Raw genomic sequence first — 24,323 nt, 5'->3', positions numbered from 1 at the left:
GGAGGTCTGCACCATTCTGCCCACACATCTAGAAGTTATGATTAGATAAGATACCAGCTTTATTCAGTCATAAAGGGAGAAAAAGTGTGCGTGCTCTGAATCCAACTCCACATGTAGTTTCTCTTTCATCTGCCTAAATAGCCAAACACGTACACTCCCACTGAACATTGGCTATAGTTATCGTTATACACTTAAAAGGGTAAAATTACCCGAGCCCCGATTGGGGGCGGTAACCTGCTCGGGGCGGGACTTCCTGCGTCCAGCATGGAAGTCCCGCCTCAACACTGAATTGGGCTTCCTGCCCCTCAAAAGAAGCGGAGTGCAATCCCGCGCACTTCCAATAGGAGGCGGAAACAGCGGCGCAACTGGGCGAAACCAGGGGAGGGTCGTTGCGCACTCTGCGAAGCCTCTGATGGCCTCCACTACACCACCAGGGCAGCAAGGTACCAGGGTTGTAGCTCGGCACCCAAAATGGAATGCCGGGCTACACGATGGTGGCCCGGACCAAGCAGATAAACAGGTATGGGAGCCAACCAGAGAGTCGGCAAAACTTCAAAAATGGCGGCGCGGGGTGCTGGTGACCTCCCTTTTAACATCCGCCCCGCGAGTGGCTATCGCCCTAGTTTGTGACCCGAGGGGAAAAAAGCACGAACGGGCGTTGCATAAAGGGGCAATTTTGACTTTTGAGACTGTTTTATCCTTAACTTTGTCAAACTGTTGTCTTTAATTTACCTAATAAAACACATTTCTTGTAAATGTACAACCTGATCTAGTGAAAAAGGAAGAAAAAATGTAGTTGCTTTTCTTCTGTATAGATCACCCTTGTGACCATGATCACCATTTCTTTTGAGTCTTCTGTTTTTGTGCAGTATTTGTAATCTCCTTCAGCCCCACAACTCTTAGATGTCTGCGCCCCTCTAATTCTGCCCTCTTGAGCATCTCCGATTTTAATCGCTCCACCATTGTTGACCATGTCTTCACCTGCCAAGGCCCTAAGCTCTGGAATTCCCTCCCTAAACCTCTCCGCCTCTCTTCCTTTCTTTTTCCTCCTTTTTAAGAAGCTCATTAAAACCTACGTCTGCCCCAATATCTCCTTATGTGGCTCAGTGTCAAATATTGTTTTATAACGTTCCTGTAAAGCGCCTTGCGGGTTGGGGAGAGGTTTGGAAATAAGCATTTTCACATAAGCATTACACTTGTGTTCTGAACATGTTTTTAACCTTTTAAACCTATAGTTTACTTAAATGATGATGGGAAGTTTGATTTTTGTAATATCTGGTGCTAGCAATTTAGCGAATCACATTTTTAATGCTGAAATCTGAAAGGTGCTTAGTTTTCACTGAGGTGAAATGTATAAGGAAATGTACATTGTTGACCTGACTGAGTTGAATGAAAGTATGATCTCAATTTATAAATGCCATGTTTGATCAAAAGACTATTATTCCCAAGTAACCTGTATTCTTAAAGGCATTCAATTGCATAGCCTCATAACACTTGTTAATCAGACTATCCAATTGCTAACTCTAATACTTTGCTGATCTTGCATACTGTAATGGTCTAATTTAGGAAATGGTAAAATACCAGAATACTAATGCATTCTGGAAGGGATCAGTTAAAAATAACAAATTGCATCAAACTGCTGCAGCCCACAACAGCTGTTGTGTATGTGTGCATAACTATAGGATGAGCCATTGACAAAGATAGTCAGCATGTCTCATTGTGATTTTGTTTTACTGAATTAACTAAATGTAATCCATTCACATGTTTAAAATTTACTTTATTAAAAAAAAACAGTTGTGTGCTACATTGCAGAGATATACTGTAGTTGAAATTTCATCAGCAATAAATTATCTTTGCCTTTAAAATGATGTGGTATGTTTACAGACACTGCGTTTTGCTTTGTACTGTAAAATATAATTTTAAGAGTAAAGGAAGTATCCAGTTCTCTGGACATGAAAAAAAATGTGCTTGGCTGCTATTCACTGATGTGGAAGAAGAAATTGCTTCCTGAAAAGAACTGGTTGATAATTATGATTTTGGTAATGGTTTATGATTGGTCCCCAGATGTGAATTTCTTCAGTCTCGAATATAAAGCTTGTGGGAAACAGATGGCATTTTACTAACATTCACTGAAATGTCAGAGATGATGCAAGGTTGAACTTCCTTAAGCCAGAAACTCATGCTGACCATCAAAATCATTTACCTAAATGCCACGCACCCAAACTGAAAAGTTATGGAAACCAGTGGGACTGCTTAATTTGTCTTGTGTATATAATTATTTGATCATATTGTACTATATATCCCTTTTCATGCTGAATTTCATGCAATAACACACTGGTGTTAATGCACAGTTAGCATTGTCATTAGGATTTCAGTATGTGTGATGGTGGATATGAGGAATTTTCAAACTATGTTCATTTGAACTATGGAGAAAAAACACTTGGCAGTGCAATTATAGATTTTTGACCTTACATACTTGGGTTGTGTCTAAAGAGAGCATTTTAAGCTACATTACTAGGGTGGTGCACAAGTTTCTGGTTGATGACAGAAAGAATTTGAGGTAATTAATTGAATGTTTTAAAAGAAAACACATTAGCTTGTGCAAACAAAAAACTGCAGATGTTGGAAATCTAAAACACAAACAGAAAATATTGGAAACACTTAGCAGGTCAGCCGGTTAATCCGACGGAGTCCACACCTGAAACATTAACTCATCGATATTCTCCACAGATGCTGACTGACTTGTTGAGTGTTTCCAACATTTCTGACAATAGTTTGTGTCTTTATTTCCCTATAGATTATTAGTACAGATAAGCTAAATGCGTCCAGTCACAATACTGTAATTGACCAGATTCAGTTGACTGAATAGGGGAATTCCCTGACCTGTGGAGAGAAATAATATTTCACTGTAAAAGTAGCCAGGTCAGGCTGTTTACTTATCAGAGTTAGTACTCTGCCCCAAAAAAAGCTTGTGTGTGTCCCAATCATGTAGTTCTGGGCGAAACATCATCGGACTAAATCTAGCTGGAGTGGGGTATCTTCAGGCGTGTGCTGGATGTTGGACCTTTTCCTCACCTTCTGCTCGCAAAGTTTTTGTGTTATAACATGCTGGACGTGCGAGCTGATAATGGTGCGGTGAGGGAAACAGGGTATTTGGGACCTTAGTGAATGATGGGGTCAACAGTGTAACTCTTTAATCCAATGCGATTTAGGGATTGATAAACAAACTGAGGAATGACTGAGAAGGAAAATTAGAGTCAAATCAGGTACAGAAAAAGTATAGAGAGGGAAAGAAAGATTGGATTGAGTGAGACAAAGGAAAAGTAACAAATTTGAAATCTTATAAATCTCTAAACAATTTACTACATGCAGGAATGAGACTCAACAGTTTAAATTGTTCCCTTTCTGGGCCGGAGAGATTGATTGGCATTGCATTAACGGTTGTTGCGTTGTTAGAGTACTTGCGCTACTATTTGAGCCCTAACTTTCTGCGCTGAATTTAATGGGCAATTAATGTGAAATGCAGCAGGTCTTGAAACTCCATCATCATCATCATCATAGACAGTCCCTCAAAATTGAGGAAGACTTGCTTCCACTCTATAAAAGTGAGTTCTCAGGTGACCGTACAGTCCAATACAGGAATTACAGTCTCTGCCACAGGTGGGGCAGACAGTGGTTGAAGGAAAGGGTGGGTGGGGAGTCTGGTTTGCCGCACGCTCCTTCCGCTGTCTGCGCTTGATTTCTGCATGCTCTCGACGACGAGACTCGAGGTGCTTAGCACCCTCCTGGATGCTCTTCCTCCACTTAGGGAGATCTTGGGTCAGGGATTCCCAGGTGCCAGTGGAGATGTTGCACTTTATCAAAGAGGCTTTGAGGGTGTCCTTAAAACGTTTCATCTGCCTACCTAGGGCACGTTTGCCATGTAGAAGTTCCAAGTAGAGCGCTTGCTTTGGGAGTCTCGTGTCGGGCATGAAGACGATGTGGCCAGCCCAACGGAGCTGGTCGAGTGTGATCAGTGCTTCGATGCTGTGGGATGTTGGCCTGAGTGAGAACACTGACATTGGTGAGTCTCCTCCCAATGGATTTGCAGGATCTTGCGGGGGCAGCGCTGGTGGTACTTCTGCAGCACTTTGAGGTGTCTGCTGTATATGGTCCACGTCTCTGAGCCATACAGGAAGGCGGGTATCACTACTGCCCTGTAGACCATACGCTTGGTGCCAGATTTGAGGTTCTGGTCTTAAAACACTCTCTTCCTCAGGCAACCGAAGGCTGCGCTAGAACACTGGAGGCAGTGTTGGACCTAGTCATTGATGTCTGCCCTTGCTAATAGATGGCTCGCGAGGTATGGAAAATGGTCCACATTGTCCAAGGCCGCATTGTGGATTTTGATGACTGTGGGGGCAGTGCTGTGTGGCGGGGTCAGGTTGGTGGAGGACCTTTGTGTTATGATTGTTTAGTGTAAGGCCCATGCTTTTGTACGCCTCGGTGAAGATGTTGACTATGGCTTGGAGTTCGGCCTCACTATTGGCACGAATGCACAGCCTCACCTCTCCTATCTGGAAGGAGGAGAGCATGCTGGTAGATCACAGAGATGCTGTAATCGTGACCGTCTTCAAAAAAGGGAACAAGTCCGACTGTGGCAACTACAGAGGAATCTCCCTGCTGTCGGCCACTGGGAAAGTCATCGCAAGAATCCTCCTCAACCCGCTTCTCCCTTTGGCTGAAGAGCTGCTCCAGAGTCACAATGCGAATTCCGTCCACTAAGGGGTACAACGGATATGATTTTCACCGCGCGACAACCAAGCCTTCTTTGAACTCACAAAGGCCTTTGACACTGTCAACTGTGAGGGACTATGGAGCGTCATTCTCCAGTTTGGCTGCCCCCAGAAGTTTGTCACCATTCTCCGCCTGCTCCACGACGACATGCAAGCCGTGATCCTGACTAACGGATCCACCACAGACCCAGTCCACGTCCGGACCAGGGTCAAGCAGGGCTGCGTCATCACACCAACTCTCTTCTCGATCTTCCTTGCTGAAATGCTCCATCTCACTCAACAAGCTCCCCGCTGGAGTGGAACTAAAGTTTAGAAACAATGGGAACCTGTTCAACCTTTGTCACCTCCAGGCTAGATCCAAGACCATCTCATCCTCTGTCTTGAAACTAACGGGGAGGCAAAGGGCAAGATGCTGTTTGTATGAGGCAATCGGGGGAGCGGTGTAAATCGATTCGCAAGTTCTGAAGATTTGCAATTCACGACATATCTCTTCACCCCTTGAACTTGCTGACCGATTTGCACATTAGCACAGTTATTTTTCTAGGAAGATATGGCCCAGTATCTTTCAGCATGTTGCCACTTCCTGGCTGTTTAAGAAAACATCGTTATCACACTTCTTTAAAAAAAAATCCACAGTCATTTTTGCCTGATCAGGATACTGTTAGTGTTTTGTCATTTTTTAAACCTATGGGGTTATTTGCGAAGAATGTTTTCTGTTGAAATTGCCATTCAGTTGAATAACTGGGCGTCAGTAGTGTTTTTAAAAGTTGAGAAATTTTTAAAGCACCATTTCCGCCCCTCACTCCCCCTCCATTTTCACTATAAAAATCAACTGTACTTTCAAAATCATGAGGTCCTTTCTAGTTTAAAATCTTTTTATTGCTTCAGAGCTTTTATAAACAATTAACTAGTTTGTATTCATTAGTTAAGTTTGACAATGCTTCCAATAAGATCAAGTAAGAGCTTGTTAAAAAAAAATGTAGGGTAATTTATATAGAAACTGTCACTTATTCTATATATTGCCATGCCTTATTTTGGTCTAAATGATAGGTGGTGAGTAGTGGCCTTCTGGTTTTACTTCATTGCATAAAGGTCATGCTTGGTCAATAGCTGGCAATACGGTTACACAATGATTATCTTTTCTGCTTTTGCACACTGGCTATGTCCTTATGGTTCATTGTCATCTGTAAAGGGAACCTCATGTTTTATATGCTATGTATGATTCTTGCATGCAAAGATTGAAACTTCTTATTTCATAATGGATGTAAATTATGCTAGACTCTAATTTTATAAATACAGTTTTTTTGTACAGGTTGAACCTCTCTTATCCGGGTCTCCTTTATCCGGCACTATCCTTCGTCTGGGACCATTCCCGGTCGCCGGGTGATGCATGCGCAGAACGCGACCGTCAAAATCCTACTCACCAATATAACCTTTCTCCTCAATCGGCTGCCTCCTCCTCGTCTCCCTGCTGGAACTCCTGCAGCCACAGTCCTCAGGCTGGCCGCTCCTCCCCACAACACTCCCTCCGGGGGTCAGGCCGGCTCTTCCAGGGCCCGCCGGCTCTCCCCGAGCCCGCCGTCTCTTCGAGGCCGCATGCACATTGATTGGCTGGCTGGTTGACTGACAGTTGGTCCAGCCAATCGGCGCGCACACACACTTACCCCAGCAACAGCACTTAAAGGTGCAGTCCACCCAAACACGTGATCTCCGGCAAAATCCCTCATTCGGGACAGGCCAGGTCCCAAGGGTGCCGGATAAGGGAGGTTCAACCTGTATAACTATATTGCATCAAAAAATGTGACTGGATTTAATATTTTGATAGCTGGGAGCTACAGACTACCGTGAAGTTTAATCACCTGCTAAAGAACTGTCTTAATCGCTAGTTACACTTTCAGTGTCTAATGTGAAGACCAATAATCATCTGTATATAGAATTGCATTTAATTTCAGAATTTATATGATCCACATATTGTGCCTGTTCGGCATTCATAATATTTATTGCAAATCCTTTGTGCGTCTTCTACTATAGTATAACCAGAATAGAAAGATAGATTCAGACATTAGTAAGCACAAGTTTTCATTCTGATCTGCATGGGACCAGAACATTTAATAACGACAGTGGGACTGACTTACATTATGCTGATGCCATGCCATTCTGTAGTTCAAATAACATGCTGTTTTAATTTATTGTATGATGGAAGTGTCTTCCAATTACTTTTCCAGTAACTTTGTGAAATGCTGACTTTACATGGAATTTTTATCAGTTCTTTACTGAATTTTAATGGCATGTAATAATTTAGAACCAAAGGGGCCAGTTTGTATGTCAATTAACTGTTTCTCCTTCTGCCTTTTTGAGTACACATATATGCTGATTTTTCCTGACTGAATTCCCTCCTCTCTTCTCTCTCCCTTGGTTTTAGTCTCTCTCCCTCCCTTCCTCTAATTCATCTATGCAATGCTGTTTTTGTTCTCCAATTTTGATTTTTCCTTATTTCAATATTTTAAAACTTTTTTCTGACCGCTGATTCGATTGACCATAGAGTGAGGTAGAATCCATGATGGAGTAGATGAATTTTGCAATATATACATGTGCACAATCCGAAATAAACAAGCCACCCAGTGTAAAAATGGCACTGGTACAAGCCTGTCAGCAAGGTCTCCTCTTAGCAGTGATATTGGTGTAAAGGTCAGGTGAACATTCTTGAGGCAGGAAGAAATCGAAAAAGTTTGTAATTAACTGTTGCCACATTGCCCTGGAGTTGTCCGAACATGCTACAGAGTATGTTAATATTTAACTTTTTTTAATATAAAAAAAATAACATTTCAACAGTACGTACAACTATTAAAATGCAGTTAAGGTTGTGATCTTATATTTTAAAATATTGCTTCACATTCTTCTGTAGGGCAGGAAGGACTTTTGGAGGTGTTTAATTTTGCTGAAAGTACCTCCACAAAGTGGTTGAATTATAGGACCCTTCTGACCCTGAACGCACATCTTTCTCTAGTTTCTATCTGCCCTCATGCCCTCTCCAAGCTCATCTGACCCAGCTCCTGCACCCTCGACTCTATTCCCACTAAACTGCTGACCACCCAACTTCCCTTCCTGGCTCCCAGGTGAGCTGATTTTGTTAATGGTTCCCTCTCCTCGAGTACTGTCCCCCTCTCCTTCAAATCTGCCGTCATCACCTTTCTCTTTTTTTAAAAAAAACCCTTTCCTCCTTTCAGATGTTCCTTAAAACCTACCATCTTCCCAAATATCTCCTGATGTGGCTCAGTGTCAAACTTTGTTTAACACTCCTGTGAAGGGCTTTGGGATGTTTGACTGTGTTAAAGTTGCTATATAAATACAAGTTGTTATCACTGTTTACTGCTACTGTAATAAATGTGATAGATTTCAACATAACCTTTATTGTTATCCATTAGTTGCTATTTGGAAATGGTTTGAATTTTGCCCTTTGAGATTTTATCAGATATGCTGTAAATTTCCTACTTTTGCAAACTCTTGTCCAATGCTCAGTGTGGATTCGAATCTGTTGTACTGTTCATTGAACAGTAAATAGCTAAAACTGAGATGCTTCTCTTCATCCTGCAGTGAGAATGCACCAAGTTCCAACTGTTGTGCCTGAGATTAACCTAGTACTGTACAGGGTGCAATAGCATTGCGCACAGATGATGGAACATAGATGTACTGCAAGATTTAATTATTGGATTGTGGTACAGGTGTGATGTTCGAAATCCGGAAACCTCAGGGCTGAGGTCGTTCCAGATTCTGGGTGTATCCGGATTTCATAGAAACATAGAAAATAGGTGCAGGAGCAGGCCATTCGGTCCTTCCAATCTGATCATGCAACTTCTGCTCCTGCTTTCTGATCCCTTTAGCCGTAAGGGCCACATCTAACTTCCTTTTGAATATATCCAACGAACTGGACTCAACAACATTCTGTGGTAGAGAATTCACAATTCTCTGGATGAAAAAGTTTCTCCTCATCTCGGTCCTAGATGACTTACCCCTTATCCTTAGACTGTGACCCCCTGGTTCTGGACTTCCCCAACATCGGGAACATTCTTCCTGCATCTAACCTGTCCAATCCCTTCAGAATTTTATATGCTTCTATGCATTCCCCTCTCATTCTTCTAAATTCCAGTGAATATAAGCCTAGTTGATCCAGTCTTTCTTCATGTGTCAGTCCTGCCATCCCGGGAATCAGTCTGGTGAACCTTCGCTGCATTCCTTCAATAGCAAGAATATCCTTCCTCAGATTAGGAGACCAAAACTGCGCACACTACTTAAGGTATGGTCTCACCAAAACCCTGTACAACTGCAGTAAGACCTCCCTGCTCCTATAGAAACATAGAAAATAGGTGCAGGAGTAGGCCCTTCGAGCCTGCACCACCATTCAATAAGATCATAGCTGATCATTCACCTCAGGACCCCTTTCCTGCTTTCTCTCCATACCCCTTGATCCTTTTAGCCGTAAGGGCCATATCTAACTCCTTCTTGAATATATCCAATGAACTGGCATCAACAACTCCCTGCGGTAGAGAATTCAACAGGTTAACAACTCTCTGAGTGAAGAAGTTTCTCCTCTCAAATCCTCTCGCTACGAAGGCCAACATGCTATTTGCTTTCCTTACTGCCTGCTGTATCTGCATGCCTACTTTTAATGACTGATGTACCATGACACCCAGGTCTCTGTATGTGCGCAGGCCAGGTTCAAGACCACCCCAACCTCTGTCGTCGAGCTATTGTACGCGGACGACGCCTGCGCACATACAGAGACTGAACTCCAAGACATATTCGATGTATTTACTGAGGCGTAAAGTACAACATCCCCACTAACACCTGGGAGTCCCTGGCCAAAGACCGCCCTAAGTGGAGCATGTGCATCCAGGAGGGCGCTGAGCACCTCGAGTCTCATTGCCGAGAGCATACAGAAATCCAGTGCAGGCAGCAGAAAGAGCATGCGGCAAACGTGTCCCACCCACCCTTTCCCTCAACGACTATCTGCCCCACCTGTGACGGGACTGTGGTTCTCGTATTGGACTGTTCAGCCACCTAAGGACTCATTTTTATAGTGGAAGCAAGTCTTCCTCGATTCCGAGGGACTACCTATGATGATGAGATGGAAGAGGCAGTTAAATGCAGAGAAATGTGTAGTAGTACATTTTGGAAGAAAAGAACAGTAAAATTTAAGTGAAGGATCAGCTATCTAGGGTAAAATTACATTGATCTTTAAAGGTGAGTGCAAATAGGAAAAAAACATTAAAAAAAGACATGGGATTCTAAATTTTACACATGAGGCATTTAATTTAAAAACAAGGAGGTGATGTTGAATTTGTACAAGACACGGAAATAATAAAATGTGCTTTTTAATTTTTTTAGTTGAAATACTTCTGCTGCATTTGGATACTAAAATTTGGCCCCATGGCTGAGTAAGAAGTGGGGTGTAATCAGCTCGAGTTTCCCCTCCTGGTTTGTAACTCTGACACATGGGATTCTACCTGCAACAGTTATGCATTACAGAGTACACACATGCTAGTTTACTGAATTCGTTGGGGTTACTAGATCCACAATCAGTTTTACAACCATTATTGCCTATCTTGCAGAATTTAGTACATTTCAAATGTTAAAACATTCTATGCTATATTGACATATTCTACTTGACACCATAACCATTAGGCTGGACAGTTAAACTGCAAAAATAAAGCAACAAAAAAAAACAGAGCATTGGGATTTGCTTTCTTGTTCTAGCGTAAGAATTTACTGTAAAGCAGGCATTGTAACCAGAAAGAAAACTGTTCTCCCCAGGGCTGCTACTGCTGTCGTTTAACAGGTGGTCTATTGATAACACGAATGACGCAGTTACAACTCTTGCTCGCGTGCTGGAGGCCACATTTAGAGGGTGAATCAACAAGGCAAGTGAAGCTTGTTTGATTGACCTGACTGAAGCATTGGCCCACAGCTGGAAATTTCAGTCAATCGAGCTACCCTCTGTAGTGTGTAACTGAAGGAAAGTGGCTGTCGAGGCTGCTGTGAAAGCTGAGCCTCTGAGCATTCTCTTACATCCCCGTAGTTTTTGGCTGGATTGATTGTCGCTTGTGTCTGCACGACTAGGTCCCAAACAACAGGTTTGTTTCTTTTCATAACCACCCATTAAGACTTTGGAATGTGGGCTGCAAAAGGGCAGGCCCCAAAGTGACTTTCCAGTATCAGTACATTGCCTAAGACAAGACCCCGTGATGTATGGAGCAGTATGTTGAGTCTACTGAGTATCGAAGCACAGAATCACAGATGGTGGTGTGAGTTCAAGAGTGGATTTGATAAAACTGCAAGGGAGCTGTTTTTCTGCAGCCACGATTCATAGTTCGTTTTTATCTGGATTTCTTTTTCGAAATACTCTTGTACATCCTATCTTCGACAATGATGATAAAGGACACTTCACTGCGCCAAGATCCAGACCTGAGGAAAGAATTGGCTTTGCTGGCCCGGGGATGTGACCTTGTCTTTCCATCAAGATTCAAGAAGAGGCTGAAGGCTTTTCAGCAAGTGCAGGTTATGCTGTGTTTCTATCAGTTTAATTTTAAGGCATAGCAAAACTATGGTGTGAGGTTTGTAAATACAATATGAGAATTATAGTGACTCGGGACTCGATAGTAAACTGTATATTGGAAAAAGTGAATGACTTAGTTGCTTAAAATTAATTAGTGACCTTGCTTGTCAGTAAGCAAATAATTGCATTTTAAAAAAAAATCATATTTTGAAGTAAATTATTGTAAGAAATTGTTAAATGGTACTCAATTATCAAACTTATTGTGTAAATTTCCAAGTTGTTTCAGCAAAAAAAAATTAAAATTTCTGCACTGATATTAAACATTGCAAATGGCCACAAAGATTTATTTTTTACAAGGTATATTTTTTTTCTTAAAATGTTAGGCAGAGAGATCTTTGATGAACCTGTGGGAAATGATAGGCATTTGGAAAGCTGAGCAGTGCAGTCACTAAATGCCTGCTGTGCCTGAATAAGCTGCATTTACTGTTTGTGTTTTCTCCAGTCTTTCCCTCCCCTCCCTGTAATTCTTGGTTGTCGCGCTCAGCGTGTTCCTAATACTGGCCTCGTCACGTGGGAAATTGAAACCATGTCATACCCTGTAGTCCATTGTATCCACAGGCAGCATCACTGTTCATCGTTATTTTCTGATGACGTCTCCTTTTTATTTGACAAGTTAGGAATTCTGTTTGTATGTCAGTGTATTTGAGTCTTTAAACTGCCTGCATTCTTATTTGGCCATAACTGGGGACTCCAATAATCCGTTGCTTTCATTTTAAGATATTTCTTTGGGCGGTCTGCTTGCACAGGTCCAAGCTCCCCTGGAAGAGGGCGCCACGCTGAGATGGATCTGTAATTACCCTAAGTTGCCATGCAAAAGTGCACAAAGATACTGTCTGCCGTTGAAAGCACACTGAACGACGAGTAACGTTCATTCGCTCGCCGCTGACTGCAAAATCTAGACCATTATTTATTGCCATATTTACATTGCTGAGAAAGCTGCTATGTGATTCAAAAAGGAAATGGTAGCTCTACTACATCACCACCTCGCTTGACTTTTCCTCTGCCTCTGTATTGTCAGACTGCTTGACCGGCATCCTTGGATCAGACAAAATTTCCTCCATTTTAAACATTGGGAAGTCCAAAGCCATAGCTTTTGGACCCCGTCAAAAACTCTGTTTCCTACCCACCGATTCCATCCCCCTCCCTGGGCCCTGTCTCCGATTGAACCAGACTGTTTGCAACCTTGGCGTGTTATTTGACCATGAGCTGAGTTTCCAAACCCATATCTTTTCCATCACAAAGACCAACTCCATAACATCATCCCTGTGCCCACTGACCCACTTTGGCTCTCAGTCCACCAATGCCTTGAACTTAAAATTCTCATTCTTATGTCCAAATCCCTCCATGGCCTCTCCTTTCCTATCTCTGTAACCTACTCCAGCCATACCAACCTCCGAGAACGCTGCAGTCCTCCACTTCTGGACTCTCTTGCATCCCCCAATGCCTTAGCTCCACCATTGGAGATTCTGTTCAACTGTTGAGGCCCTGAGCTCTGGTATTCCCTGCCTAAACCTCTCCACCTCCCCCCCCCCTCTCTCTCTCCCCTTTAAAATGCTCCTTAAAATCTACCTCTTTGACAAAGCTTTTAGTCACCTGTCCTAATATCTTCTCCTTTGCCATGGTGTCAATTTTTGTCAAAGACTCCTGAGAAGCACCTTGGGAAATTGTTTCCTTATGAAGTGGTTTGGTTTTACTTTCACCTTTTTTGTTCAAACACTCTCTTAAAAAGACAAACTTTAATATAGTCTTCATGGTAGTTCAGTAAGAACCTAAACGATAGTGATCAGAAAGTGAGCATTTGGGTTTGCAATATGTTTAGTGTGAGGGTTTTGTAGGTTGCAAATTTGTAATTATTTAAAGGTATATCTGTTAATATAGGCTGTAATAATGCAGTGGTGTGAAGTGTTCCATTTTTCAGAGCAATTCAATGTGTCTTTTCTGTTTCTGATCACTTACATAAAAATAATGATGCAGAACCTCACCAGCCGCAAACTAACTTTGTTGGGTAGCAAGCAGAAATTAATGCGCCTGGATACTACTGGCATCTTATTATTCCAAAACGTGTTGCTGAAGCTATTATAAAGTAATAGAATTTGTTTTGTACCTGAACTGGTGCTCATCCTTGTAAAGGTTTTGCAGTTGCTAAATTTGTACTTGGAACCAAACTGCTCGTGCATGCCCACTAGAACCAGACCATTGTTACATTAAAGTAGCAGAAATCGAATACAAAACTTCAAAAAATTGTTTTCTGCCAGTCTGACCACAAAACTAGTAGGTCCTGGGCTTGCAATTTCTGCTACTGAGGCAGTCAAATTACTTCATCTATTAAGAGGTTAAGATTGTGAATTATTGGGCCCAAATTTGGCCCACCCGTTTTTTTTGGCGCACTCACGTGAGATGCGCCAACTTCCTAGGATAAAAACGGCGCCAAAAAGTTGTCCTTGGATTCTGGCCGCTTTGTGGCCTCTCCCATGGCTTGGCGTGGCATGGCAATTCAGTTAGGGGGCGGAGTTAGGTCCCTGTGCTTAAGAGTGCCGGCAGCTCAACGCATGTGCACTGGAGGTTTTGCGCATGTGCAGTAGCTCCTCTGCAGCGTGGGACCCAATGTCCCGCCCCTATCCCAGACCGAGTGGCCTCACAACACGCGCCGGGCTGCTGCACGTCATAGAGAGAGTCCCGCTCCTATCCCCGGCCAAGTGGCCTCCCGCACCGGCCAGCTCGTTGACTTCTCGGGCTGAGTTAGAAAGGTAGGACTTAAGTTTTATTTTTTATTTATTATTGATGGTTGTGTTTTGTATAGTGAGGAGAATTTTGATGGTGGGGGAAGGTAGGGGGTGATAACTGTGTAGCCAGCAATTTTAATGAGCTTACTCAAGATTTTCCTTAACACTGTTGATGAAAATAATTTCCTACATGTTGGGGAAGTCCAGAACCAGGGGTCACAGTTTAAAGATAAGGGGTAAGCCATATAGGACCGAGATGAGGAGAAACTTTTTCACCTCAGAGTTGTGAACCTGTGGAATTCTCTGCCACAGAAAGTTGTTGAGTCCAGTTCGTTGGACATATTCACAAGGGAGTTAGATATGGCCCTTACAGCTAAAGGGATCGGGGGTATGGAGAGAAGGCAGGGGTGGGGTACTGAGGTTGCATGATCAGCCATGATCATATTGAATGGCGGTGCAGGCTCGAAGGGCCGAATGGCCTGCTCCTGCACTTATTTTCTATGTTTCTATGTTACATAAGAACATAAGAATTACGAGCAGGAGGTACTTCTATTTTTTTATTTGGATATTTTGAAAAAATTATGTAAATATGTTTTGTCTCTACTTTTATTTTTGTAGTTTAAGCTTCCATGAATGCTTCTGTTGTATAGTAAATTAACTTTGTGAAGTTTGTCATATGTCCTGTATAGCTGTTTGATCCTATTCTTTAGTCAAGTCATTAAGTACCTACATGCGCTTATTTATTAACACTCCGCAAGGGCTTTCTGTGCGGCCACAAGTGGCCACATACGCTGGCCTAAGTTAGTTTGGAGTAATTATTAGCTGTGCAAAGTGGCATAAATGGCCAAAATGGGCGTAGGTGGCTGGTAACGCCCCCTTTTGAACAAAATTAAACGAAACTAAAAAAAAATCCTTAACTAACTCACTTACACTGGCGCAAATTGAATGTGCAAAATGGGGATTTTTAAGATACTCCAGAAAAATCAATTTGCTCCAAAAAAACGCAGCAACTCCTGGCCAAATTTGAGCCCATAAATTGAGAGTAATGTTTTGAGAAATATGTGAATTGTTATAAATGATGATTTTCTTGTTGACTTGGAGTTTTTGAAAGTGATGCCAGAGGATGCAGGTCAAGGAAGGGATTTACTGAGTTTGTGCTACAGGATGCAAAAGCACTTAAATCATGTTCTTGGGTATGTCCTTGTGTGTGATATTATTTAATAACATAATTCTCATACATTAAATATTTTTATCAATGGCAAATGCAGTGACCAGTGGATATTCATTCGATTGTTTTTTTGGACCAACTACAGTTTTGTATTTACAGAGAGCTTCTTCCATTCATGAACAGATAAACACGTCATGATGTGGTCACTGAGCAGACAAAGGAGGAATTTAGTGAAGAGAATTTAGCCTAAGAAGTGGGCTTTTAGTATGCTTTTGAATGCAGGGCAGGGATTAGCAATACAGCCAGAACAAAGCTTTTTTGGTAGAGCATTCCAAAGGCACAGATATAGTAGAGTCGGAGGACGTTAAGAAATGGCTTTGAGAAGTCAATCTTTCGGGTTAGTCAACTTGTTTTATCTAATAAGATCTAAGGACAACTTTAACTCTGATTCAATGCAAGGTTTCAATGTGAATGTAATTCAGACAGTTTCGTTCCAGTACCTGGTGGGTATGTGCTCGCAGCACAGATTGACCGTTTCACTCTTGGAGAGTCATATTCAAAGTGATACAAGTTGCACTGCTGAAGTAGGGGGACAGAGAGCTTTATGTTGTATTGGACAAGTTATGCCGGATCCGAGAATCATTGATGATGGGACTTGGTCCCCCAGTGGAAAGATTTCAATCTCCAAAATTGGTATACCTCACTTTGGCCACAGAATTTTACCCCAACAAAAACAAACAGCAACAACATAAAGGGAAAAGTAAATATTAAAAGCTGGGTTGTTGCTCTAAACTTTTGATTGCGGTGGTCAGTAATCCTTCATTGTCGTTATTGTTGCACGTTTTTATTTATTTGTACACTGGATTTTGCCAGAGCTGCATTTTTTTTCTTGTTTCCCTGAGAAAGTGAATGTGGATCTCCTTGAACTGCTGATGGTGCTTCCGTGATGATGGTGTTAGGTAGTGAATGCCAGGACTTTGGCACAACAATGAAAGAAATGGTGATGTATATCCAAGTCCGGGTGGTGTGTGACATGGCGTGTGATTGTATTCCCTTGATATTGTTGCTCTTTTCCTTGTTGGCGGCACATTGCAGGACTGTGAGGTACGAGTTTGGTGAATTGGGAAGTTATCCTGCAGTTGCAGTATGCTGGTAGTTCTGAGGGGCGGGGTGCGGGTGTTGACATTTGAGCCCAATGTCTGCGATGCCGAGCAAGCAGACTGCTCTATTCTGCATTATGTCCGCTTCATGGTCCCAAGTTTCGGGCCGCGCCTAAAACGGCGCAGCCCGACCTGGACGCCCGTTTTTCGCGAAAGTGCGCCTAAAAAAAACTTACCTATTCTCCGGCTCCCTGCAGGTCCTCTGCAGCTGGGCGCGGCACAGCACGAATTGTGGGGGGCGGAGCCAGGTCCCTGCGCTGAAAATAGTGCCGGGACCTCTGTACATGTGCGCTACAGTGGGCGCGCATGTGCAGTAGCTTTGTTAATACGGATTCTTTTTCCCTCAATCTGTTTCAGCGAATACACTGACGCGAACACCTCTTGCCTTTTCTGTAAAGGACCTTTATTAAAGATTCTCCGGCCAGGACTTATCAAGACAAAGGAACACTCTCAATCAGAGCCTGTTTACCTTCCCCTGGACAAGTCCCTTTTCAGCGCGAAAAGCACAGTAGATATACATTTTCAAAACAGAACACATTTGATTAGCACTTGGTCTATCCAATCCCTTTCTGCCTCCCCCCCCCACGAGTACGTCCAATGGCAGGCAAGAAAGTCTCCCAATTAGGGCTGGTGTCAGGTAGGTTAGTTATAGCTTTGCTACACTGTCTTTCCTTATTAGTAAATAACCCAATTAGTTTCTCTTCCTCCTTATCAGTAGAAGCTATTACTTTTCTCTTCCTATTGAGAATTGCTTTCTTTCTTTGTGCTGCCTTGGGCTTTCTCATGACCCGTGTCTAACCTCAACTTCAACTCTTGGTAACCCCTTTTTTTTCTGTTGATTCTGCAGTTGTCTGCATCTTGACCATTTCTTTAGCTATTTTCCCATGATTCCCTATCTCCATCCTTTTGCCACCTTCTCTAGCCATCTACCACTTTCGCAACCCTTTTACACATTCTCATTCCCCCCTTTTATCATTCCATGATAACCCTGGTGCTTATTCCAGGAGTATCGCGTTCAGCCGTGCGCATTCTCTTTCCTGATCCTCCTTGTTGTCTGTGAGTCCGCCTCGAGCCTCTTCGCAAGGTCTTATCAATGTCTGTTTAGGTTCTCACATCGTATCCTGTCGGAATATTATTGAATTGATAACTTCTGGAGCCTTGGTACAAGGCCGAAGAGAGGCCTTTTGTCTCCTTATGGGCCAGTGCAGGAACCAGCACTTTAACCCTTATCCCACTGGTACCCCTAATGCCAAATTTTTCTCTTGCATTTCCCCCCTTTTGGCCCTTGGCTATACGCCAAGCTGGCCATATTTCCCAATAACTATCTCCCTGAAGGCAAGTTCCAGATAGGTTCGTTCACCTGGGTGGCCATCTCCCAAGCTTCGGGACTCCTGAAATCTTCCCACAGAGCTATATAAAATAAGTCCTTCCTATAGGACTGCTTAAATTTTCATCCCTTATGGCCTTAATCATAGTGCGTGCCCTGACTTATCGTTTGGCCTGTTTAATTCGTGCACATGTTAATCCCATCATGACCATCAGAACCAGACCCTGTATTACTACAAGTACATGTGATATTATTATTATCCATGGGTGAATTTGAATATTAAGTCCAATGTCCCACAGCTTTGAGTACCAGGGCTGATCAGCCAGCATTGCGTTAGTGTCTCTCTGTAAGTTGTCTATTTCTTCCATCAGCCGGACATACTGTCGTCTTTTGATTCTGGATTCCTTGCATCAAACGTAATTGTTCCTCATTTAGTTCCGGTATCTGTTTGCCTTGCGGTTCCCATACCGCCTCTTCGTACCCTTCTCGGAGGGTATCCGTGATTGTTCTGTCGATGATTTCCGTTGTCTCGGGATGTATATAATATCTGTCTATGTCTATTTCTCCCTTGGGTCTGAAGCAGAAGTTAGGAGTAATGAGGACACAGGGGGTGACTCCTCCCCTGGTCTTAATGGTTAAGTTGACTGCCCCCGTGCTCGCACATCACTCTCCGTTCCCTTGCGGGGCAGCGATGGTCTCAAGATCGTGTTCGAGAGGAGTGATACTCAGCATGCATCCGTTTGTTTGGTGGAATCTGCAATCATCATTCGTCATTCGTGGCGTATCTCGACATAAAACCACTTTTTTAATTTTATAGCAGTCAGTTATATCAATGCCTTTGGTTTCATTAATTTTAATTGCCCGTCTGGCAGGCTGATGGTAACGTAACTGAGTTTGGTTTCTCACTTCACCAATATTATCGATCTGATATAGGGGGTCTCCCTTTGTTACATCATACTGTGGTATGGACAACATAAATCCGATCATATTCACCCGCCCAGTAATACATCTGAATTTCGGCACCCATGCATGACTATTCCTTCGTACCTCGCATGTGTTATTCATTTTTTTTAATCTAAAGTCCAATTGTTAAGTATGCTGTTCGGAATCCAATCTGGTATGTCTCCATTCTGGAGTTGCTCCAAATTATGTTGTACCTCACTTAATATCCAGGCCCCATACCCGGAGCAAATTATCTCAGCCTGTAATCGTTTACTTATATCTTTCCCCATTGCGTGGATCAATTTTATTTTCTTGGCATTTCGGCAATGTATGGGCCACTTGTAACAATTCCCCTTCCGCGCCATCTCCCAACCGCGCTTGTAGGGCTTGGTTATCCAAGTCCCTCCCCACTAAACCACTCAAGACTACGCCATTAAGTTGTTAACCCGGTCGTATATTGCCTACAGGCCTATGCAATTCATCGTCATAACCCTTGCCGCATAACCCGTGCCTAGTGTTTCCAGTATTCCCCTTTTTTTTTCGACCTTGCCCTGTTCCATTTCTGACATTAAATCTCAGGGTAGTGGGTTCCGGGCCTTTGAGGATCTGTTGTGCCAGGTTCTGGTATAGTTTCATTCCCACAGAAGCTAGGAAAAATGATATCCATTAGGTTTAGGATAAGTAGTCGCTGACGCACCCCAAATTATATCCTTTCTTTAGATTCTTTTATTACTAGCCCCCCTTTTTAGGTTGTATTCCTTCTTGTTTGCGCTGCGCATGATCAATACCGGCTTCTCCGTGTTATAACCGTGTCACGCTTCAGGACATACACCTTATATTCCAGAGACCTCCCTTGGTCTTTATTTTATCCCACTGGCCAGTTTCCCTAAACATCCTGGGGCCCCACCCCCTTTTTGCTCCGTTCTCTTCCCACCCTTCTGTTTCTCTTGCGGGGTGGATTTGGCTGCTTGTTTGCAGCTTCGTCCGCCCAGGCATGAGCTTCTAGAACTGAAATTCCATCCAGTTGGATTTCTGCGCCCTTCCCCTTTTGGTCCTATGAACTTGCTCCTGTCCTCGGAATATACTGGCGCCCATGGCATCGGCAGCTTGCTACATTACAACCTTAATTAATACACTATACATAGCCATGCGTTAAAATAAGTTCTGTCCTTGCTCCAGTCCTTGGCTGCTGGGTTGCATATTTCGGCAGTCAAATTAAACAAAGCTAGTTCATGTAGTTGTGTCTTTCCTGCGTGTGCTATATCTCTCGTAGTCCATCTGTATTATCCAGTGCCTGCGTGGGCCTCAAGGTTCCCAGTATCCTGAGTCTCCAGAGTCGAAGTAGCCGCTGCGGTCCCATCTCGGTGAGTGTTTTATCTGCAAATTTTAAACAGATAGCCTGGTCGTCACCAGGTGTTAGGTTCTGGTCTACTCATCTTTTATCCATGCATGTTGCGGTCACTCTGTGAAATCGGAGGTAAAGTTAGGTTGGGTTTGTAGACTACACTCACCCACCGTGGGGTACATTGGCTCTATTGCCATAGGTGATGGTGCTATGGCTGCGCACTGCACTATCCGTCTGGCCCCGTTTTTTTTTAAATCTCTTCCAGCTTATTTATCTTAGCTTTTAACTCTTGAATTTGTTTTGTTTTAGTATCTTTCTTTTATTTGTATCAGGCGAGTATTATTACATAGGCTAGTTCTGTTTTTATTTTTATTCTGACTATCGCACCATTTCCTCTGTTAGGTGAGTCTTTTTTTTATTCTATTAAGAAATCCAAATTGATAATGTCCAGTATAAAACAGCTGTCAATGGAAAGGGTTAACTCCTTTACAGGTTTGTAAGAAAGCCTGATGTCATTACGTGACTTCACGTAATCATCCGAAAATTTTTTTTTTTTTGAGTCTTTGTGCCTTCAAAACTTGTTAGAAATTAGGAATCCGTTAAAAAATGCAGAAATCATTTGTAAAGCCGTCATAATAAAAGTCTTCTCATCAGGGAAGACGGCATTTTAGAGTAAACTTCAAGGTTTTCTTAACTTCTAATTGCCAAAGATTTTTTTTTGATTGATTTAAAACGAGACCACACATTTTTAATAGCTATTTTGTTTACTGAAATCCCATTTTCACACACGCTGTGTACATTCTAACATTTCATTTTATTTTACGGTCCCGTTCACTGGGCAAATCTTGTGTTTTATTTCTCTCTCGGCACAAAATCTAAACATCCGTGCCAGTTCCATTTTCTATAAGAATTTTAAAATTCAGTAAGATTCTCTAATTCCCAGTTTTTTTTTCTGTGCTGAGTTCGCATAGCTTAGATCTTTTCTCCTCGTTATTTTCAAAACCCTCCTGCTTGTTTAGACTGTTCGGGACTTTTCTTGATAAACAACGTCCATTTTGGAAATCTTTCAAACTGGAGTGAAACTTTCTCATAATTTAAAATCATTATCACTGTAGAGTGTCTTTTACCTCTTCCAATTTTTTTTCCTTTTCCTAATTAAACCAATATCTTTTTCACAGCAAACATCAACTAGTATTTAGTAAGTTATGTCTTTTTCCATCACAAACACATTTTTTTCAGCACTTATTTATTACGTTACATCTTTTTTTTCAGATCTCCTTTCTTCAAATTAGGTTTTGTATTTTACACGGAGGGCTCGTGACTCCATCAATTAATTTAAAATCATTTGTTTACTTTCAAAGTGGCGTCTTTATCTTTTTCTTTTCTCCATAACTTGAATGGAGTCCAGCAATTAGGCTTTGGTTGCTTTTCGTTATCTCAAAATGCTCCAGTTTCAAAGTCGTTAAAATGTCTCTTCTAAACTGCTAAAGCTTGCTGTTTTTAACATTTTTCAAAAGTCCCTTTTACACCTTCGCGGATAGCTCGCCACTCGCCCAGGAGTTTGACCTGATCCCTGAAGGTATTTCTAGATTGTTTCCAAACCTTTTAGTTTTATATCTCCTTTTTTCTTTAAGAGATCAGATTTAATTTAATAATTTTTTTTGAATGCACCTCAGTATTTTGCTGTGCCTTCTCTGAATATCTCAAAATCCCAATTCAAACTTTGTAATTTCAATCTTTATTTAAAACTTTTTTTGAGCTAGAAGCTTTTTTTAAAAGGCATTCTTTGTCTCATTCCGAGACTAAATTTATGTCTTTCAACCCAATGTAATCAATCATTGCATGTTTTCTTTCGACAAGTAAGTGAGCGTGTCAAATAAATTCTTTTTTTTTTTCAACCACCGGGACCATGTATTTTTTATCTTTTACTCAACAAACCTATCCTTTGTGCATTTCCTAGCTCCGTAACTTATCATCCGAATAAATCCACACCTGTGTTTCTAACTTAAAATGTCTTAAAACTTCCCACATACAGAACAACACTACAAAGGGTTGAAAAAACTTTCACTCTGTTTGGAGAAGTGGGTGGAGCTAAAATAAGCAAACAGCTGCTTCACTCCTCCAAACAGGCTTTTTAAAAAAAAACATGAAAATTCATTCCGCAGTCAAAAAAAATCACACAAGTACTCTCATTCAAAAACAGACATTCACAAAAGTCTCTCTTCATTCAACAAAGCTTATTAATGAAATTTTTTCTTTGGCCGCCTCTATTTTTGGATCCATGATTGCCCAATTTTATCCTTACACAATTCCTTTTATCCTTACACAATTCCTCGCGTCGCCCCGCGATTTAGTTCTGCACAATTTCCCTTTTCTTCCGCGTCGCCTCGCGATTTTCCAATTCGCGTCGCCGCGCGATTGTCTATTTCCCTATCCTCCGCGTCGCCACACGATTTAAGTCCAATCAGCGCCTAGACGGACTAAGTGATATACAAAGTCGACGTCGTACCTGACTTGGATACTTATTTCCTAAGTTAAAAGGTATTCGCCAGATTGACCTGGATCTCGTTCAGACGCTACCTGAGAACCAGCGAGTGGCCAAACTTTCCTCAGACTTTTGGAACTGAAGGAAACTGAAGTGGTATTTTAAAGGGTACTCACTCCAGTGGCCACTTTCCTCCCGTCTCGTCCAAGGCTAGTCTGGCTCTTAATTCGCAAGCTTTCGGCAGCCGTCCGTTGAGATCCCACTTCTGACACCAAATGTTAATACGGTTTCTTTTTCCCTCAATCTGTTTCAGCGAATACACTGACGCGAACACCTCTTGCCTTTTCTGAAGATTCTCCGGCTGGGACTTGTCAAGACAAAGGAACACTCTCAATCAGAGCCTGTTTACCTTCCCCTGGACAAGTCCCTTTTCAGCGCGAAAAGCACAGTAGATATACATTTTCAAAACGGAACACATTTGATTAGCACTTGGTATATCCAATCCCTTTCTGCCCCCCCCCCCCCGAGTACGTCCAATGGCAGGCAAGAAAGTCTCCCAATTAGGGCTGGTGTCAGGTAGGTTAGTTATAGTTTTGCTACACTGTCTTTCCTTATCAGTAAAGAACCCAATTAGTTTCTCTTCCTCCTTATCAGTAGAAGCTATTACTTTTCCCTTCCTATCTAGAATTGCTTTCTTTCTTTGTGCTGCCTTGGGCTTTCTCATGACCCGTGTCTAACCTCAACTTCAACTCTTGGTAACCCCTTTTTTTTCTGTTGATTCTGCAGTTGTCTGCATCTTGACTATTTCTTTAGCTATTTTCCCATGATTCCCTATCTCCATCCTTTTGCCACCTTCTCTAGCCATCTACCACTTTCGCAACCCTTTTACACATTCTCATTTTCAGGCGCCCAAAACTGTGGGAGGGGCCCGAAGCACGCAGCCCCTAGCCCTGGCCGAATGGCCTCACTGGGGCTGCGTGGATAAGGCTCCTCCTACCTGACCGGACCGGACTTCCCCCCCCCCCCGGCGATCCGTCCCCGTCCCGGCGACCCGACCTCCGTCCCGTCCCCCAGGACCTCCGTGCCCCCCCCCCAGGACCTCCGCGACACCACCAACCTGTAAATCCAGCCCGAAGTCTTAGGCCCGGCCGTTCAGCCTCCTTCTCTCCCTTCCCCTCCCTCCCTCCCTCCTCTCTCCTTCCCTCCCTCCCTCCTCTCTCCTTCCCTCCTCTCTCCTTCCCTCCCTCCCTCCTCTCACCTTCCCTCCCTCCCTCCTCTCTCCTTCCCTCCCTCCCTCCTATCTCCTTCCCTCCCTCCTTCCTATCTCCTTCCCTCCCTCCCTCCTATCTCCTTCCCTCCCTCCCTCCTCTCTCCTTCCCTCCCTCCCTCCTATCTCCTTCCCTCCCTCCCTCCTATCTCCTTCCCTCCCTCCCTCCTCTCTCCCTCCCTCCTCTCTCCTTCCCTCCCTCCCTCCTCTCTCCCTTCTCCCCCTCTCCCCCCCCTTCTCCTTCTCCTCCACCTCCACCCCCTCTTTTCCCCCCCCATCCTCCTCCTCCCTCTACTCCCCCCCCACCCCACCCCCCTCCTCCCCCCCCACCCCACCCCCCTCCTCCCTCCTCCCCAACCCCCTCCTCCTCCCTCCTCCCCAACCCCCTCCTCCTCCCTCCTCCCCACCCCCCTCCTCACCCCACCCCCCTCCTCCTCCCACCCCCCTCCTCCTCCCACCCCCCACCCCACCTCCCTCTACCCCCACACCACCCCACTCTACCTCCCTCCTCCTTCCTC

General features: G+C 43.2%; 1 protein-coding gene across 3 annotated transcripts in view; it reads left to right on the top strand.

The window, feature by feature from the left end:
* Positions 1-24,323, top strand: part of ppp2r3b (protein phosphatase 2, regulatory subunit B'', beta) — a 159,203-nt gene that overhangs the window by 47,257 nt on the left and 87,623 nt on the right. Inside the window, exon 1 of one of the 3 annotated variants that reach the window (XM_070892500.1) lies at positions 10,751-11,330. The exons of the other annotated variants lie outside the window; for them this stretch is intronic. Within the exon in view, the coding sequence (XP_070748601.1) occupies positions 11,199-11,330 (132 nt within the window). The 5' untranslated portion in view covers positions 10,751-11,198. Of the gene's footprint in view, positions 1-10,750; positions 11,331-24,323 lie in introns of those variants that run through there. 3 annotated transcript variants of the gene reach the window in all.

Source organism: Pristiophorus japonicus, chromosome 10, assembly GCF_044704955.1.
Source record: "Pristiophorus japonicus isolate sPriJap1 chromosome 10, sPriJap1.hap1, whole genome shotgun sequence".
NCBI lineage: Eukaryota > Metazoa > Chordata > Chondrichthyes > Pristiophoridae > Pristiophorus > Pristiophorus japonicus.
Note: the sequence above shows the minus strand (reverse complement) of the source record. Positions and strands in the feature narration are given on the sequence as shown.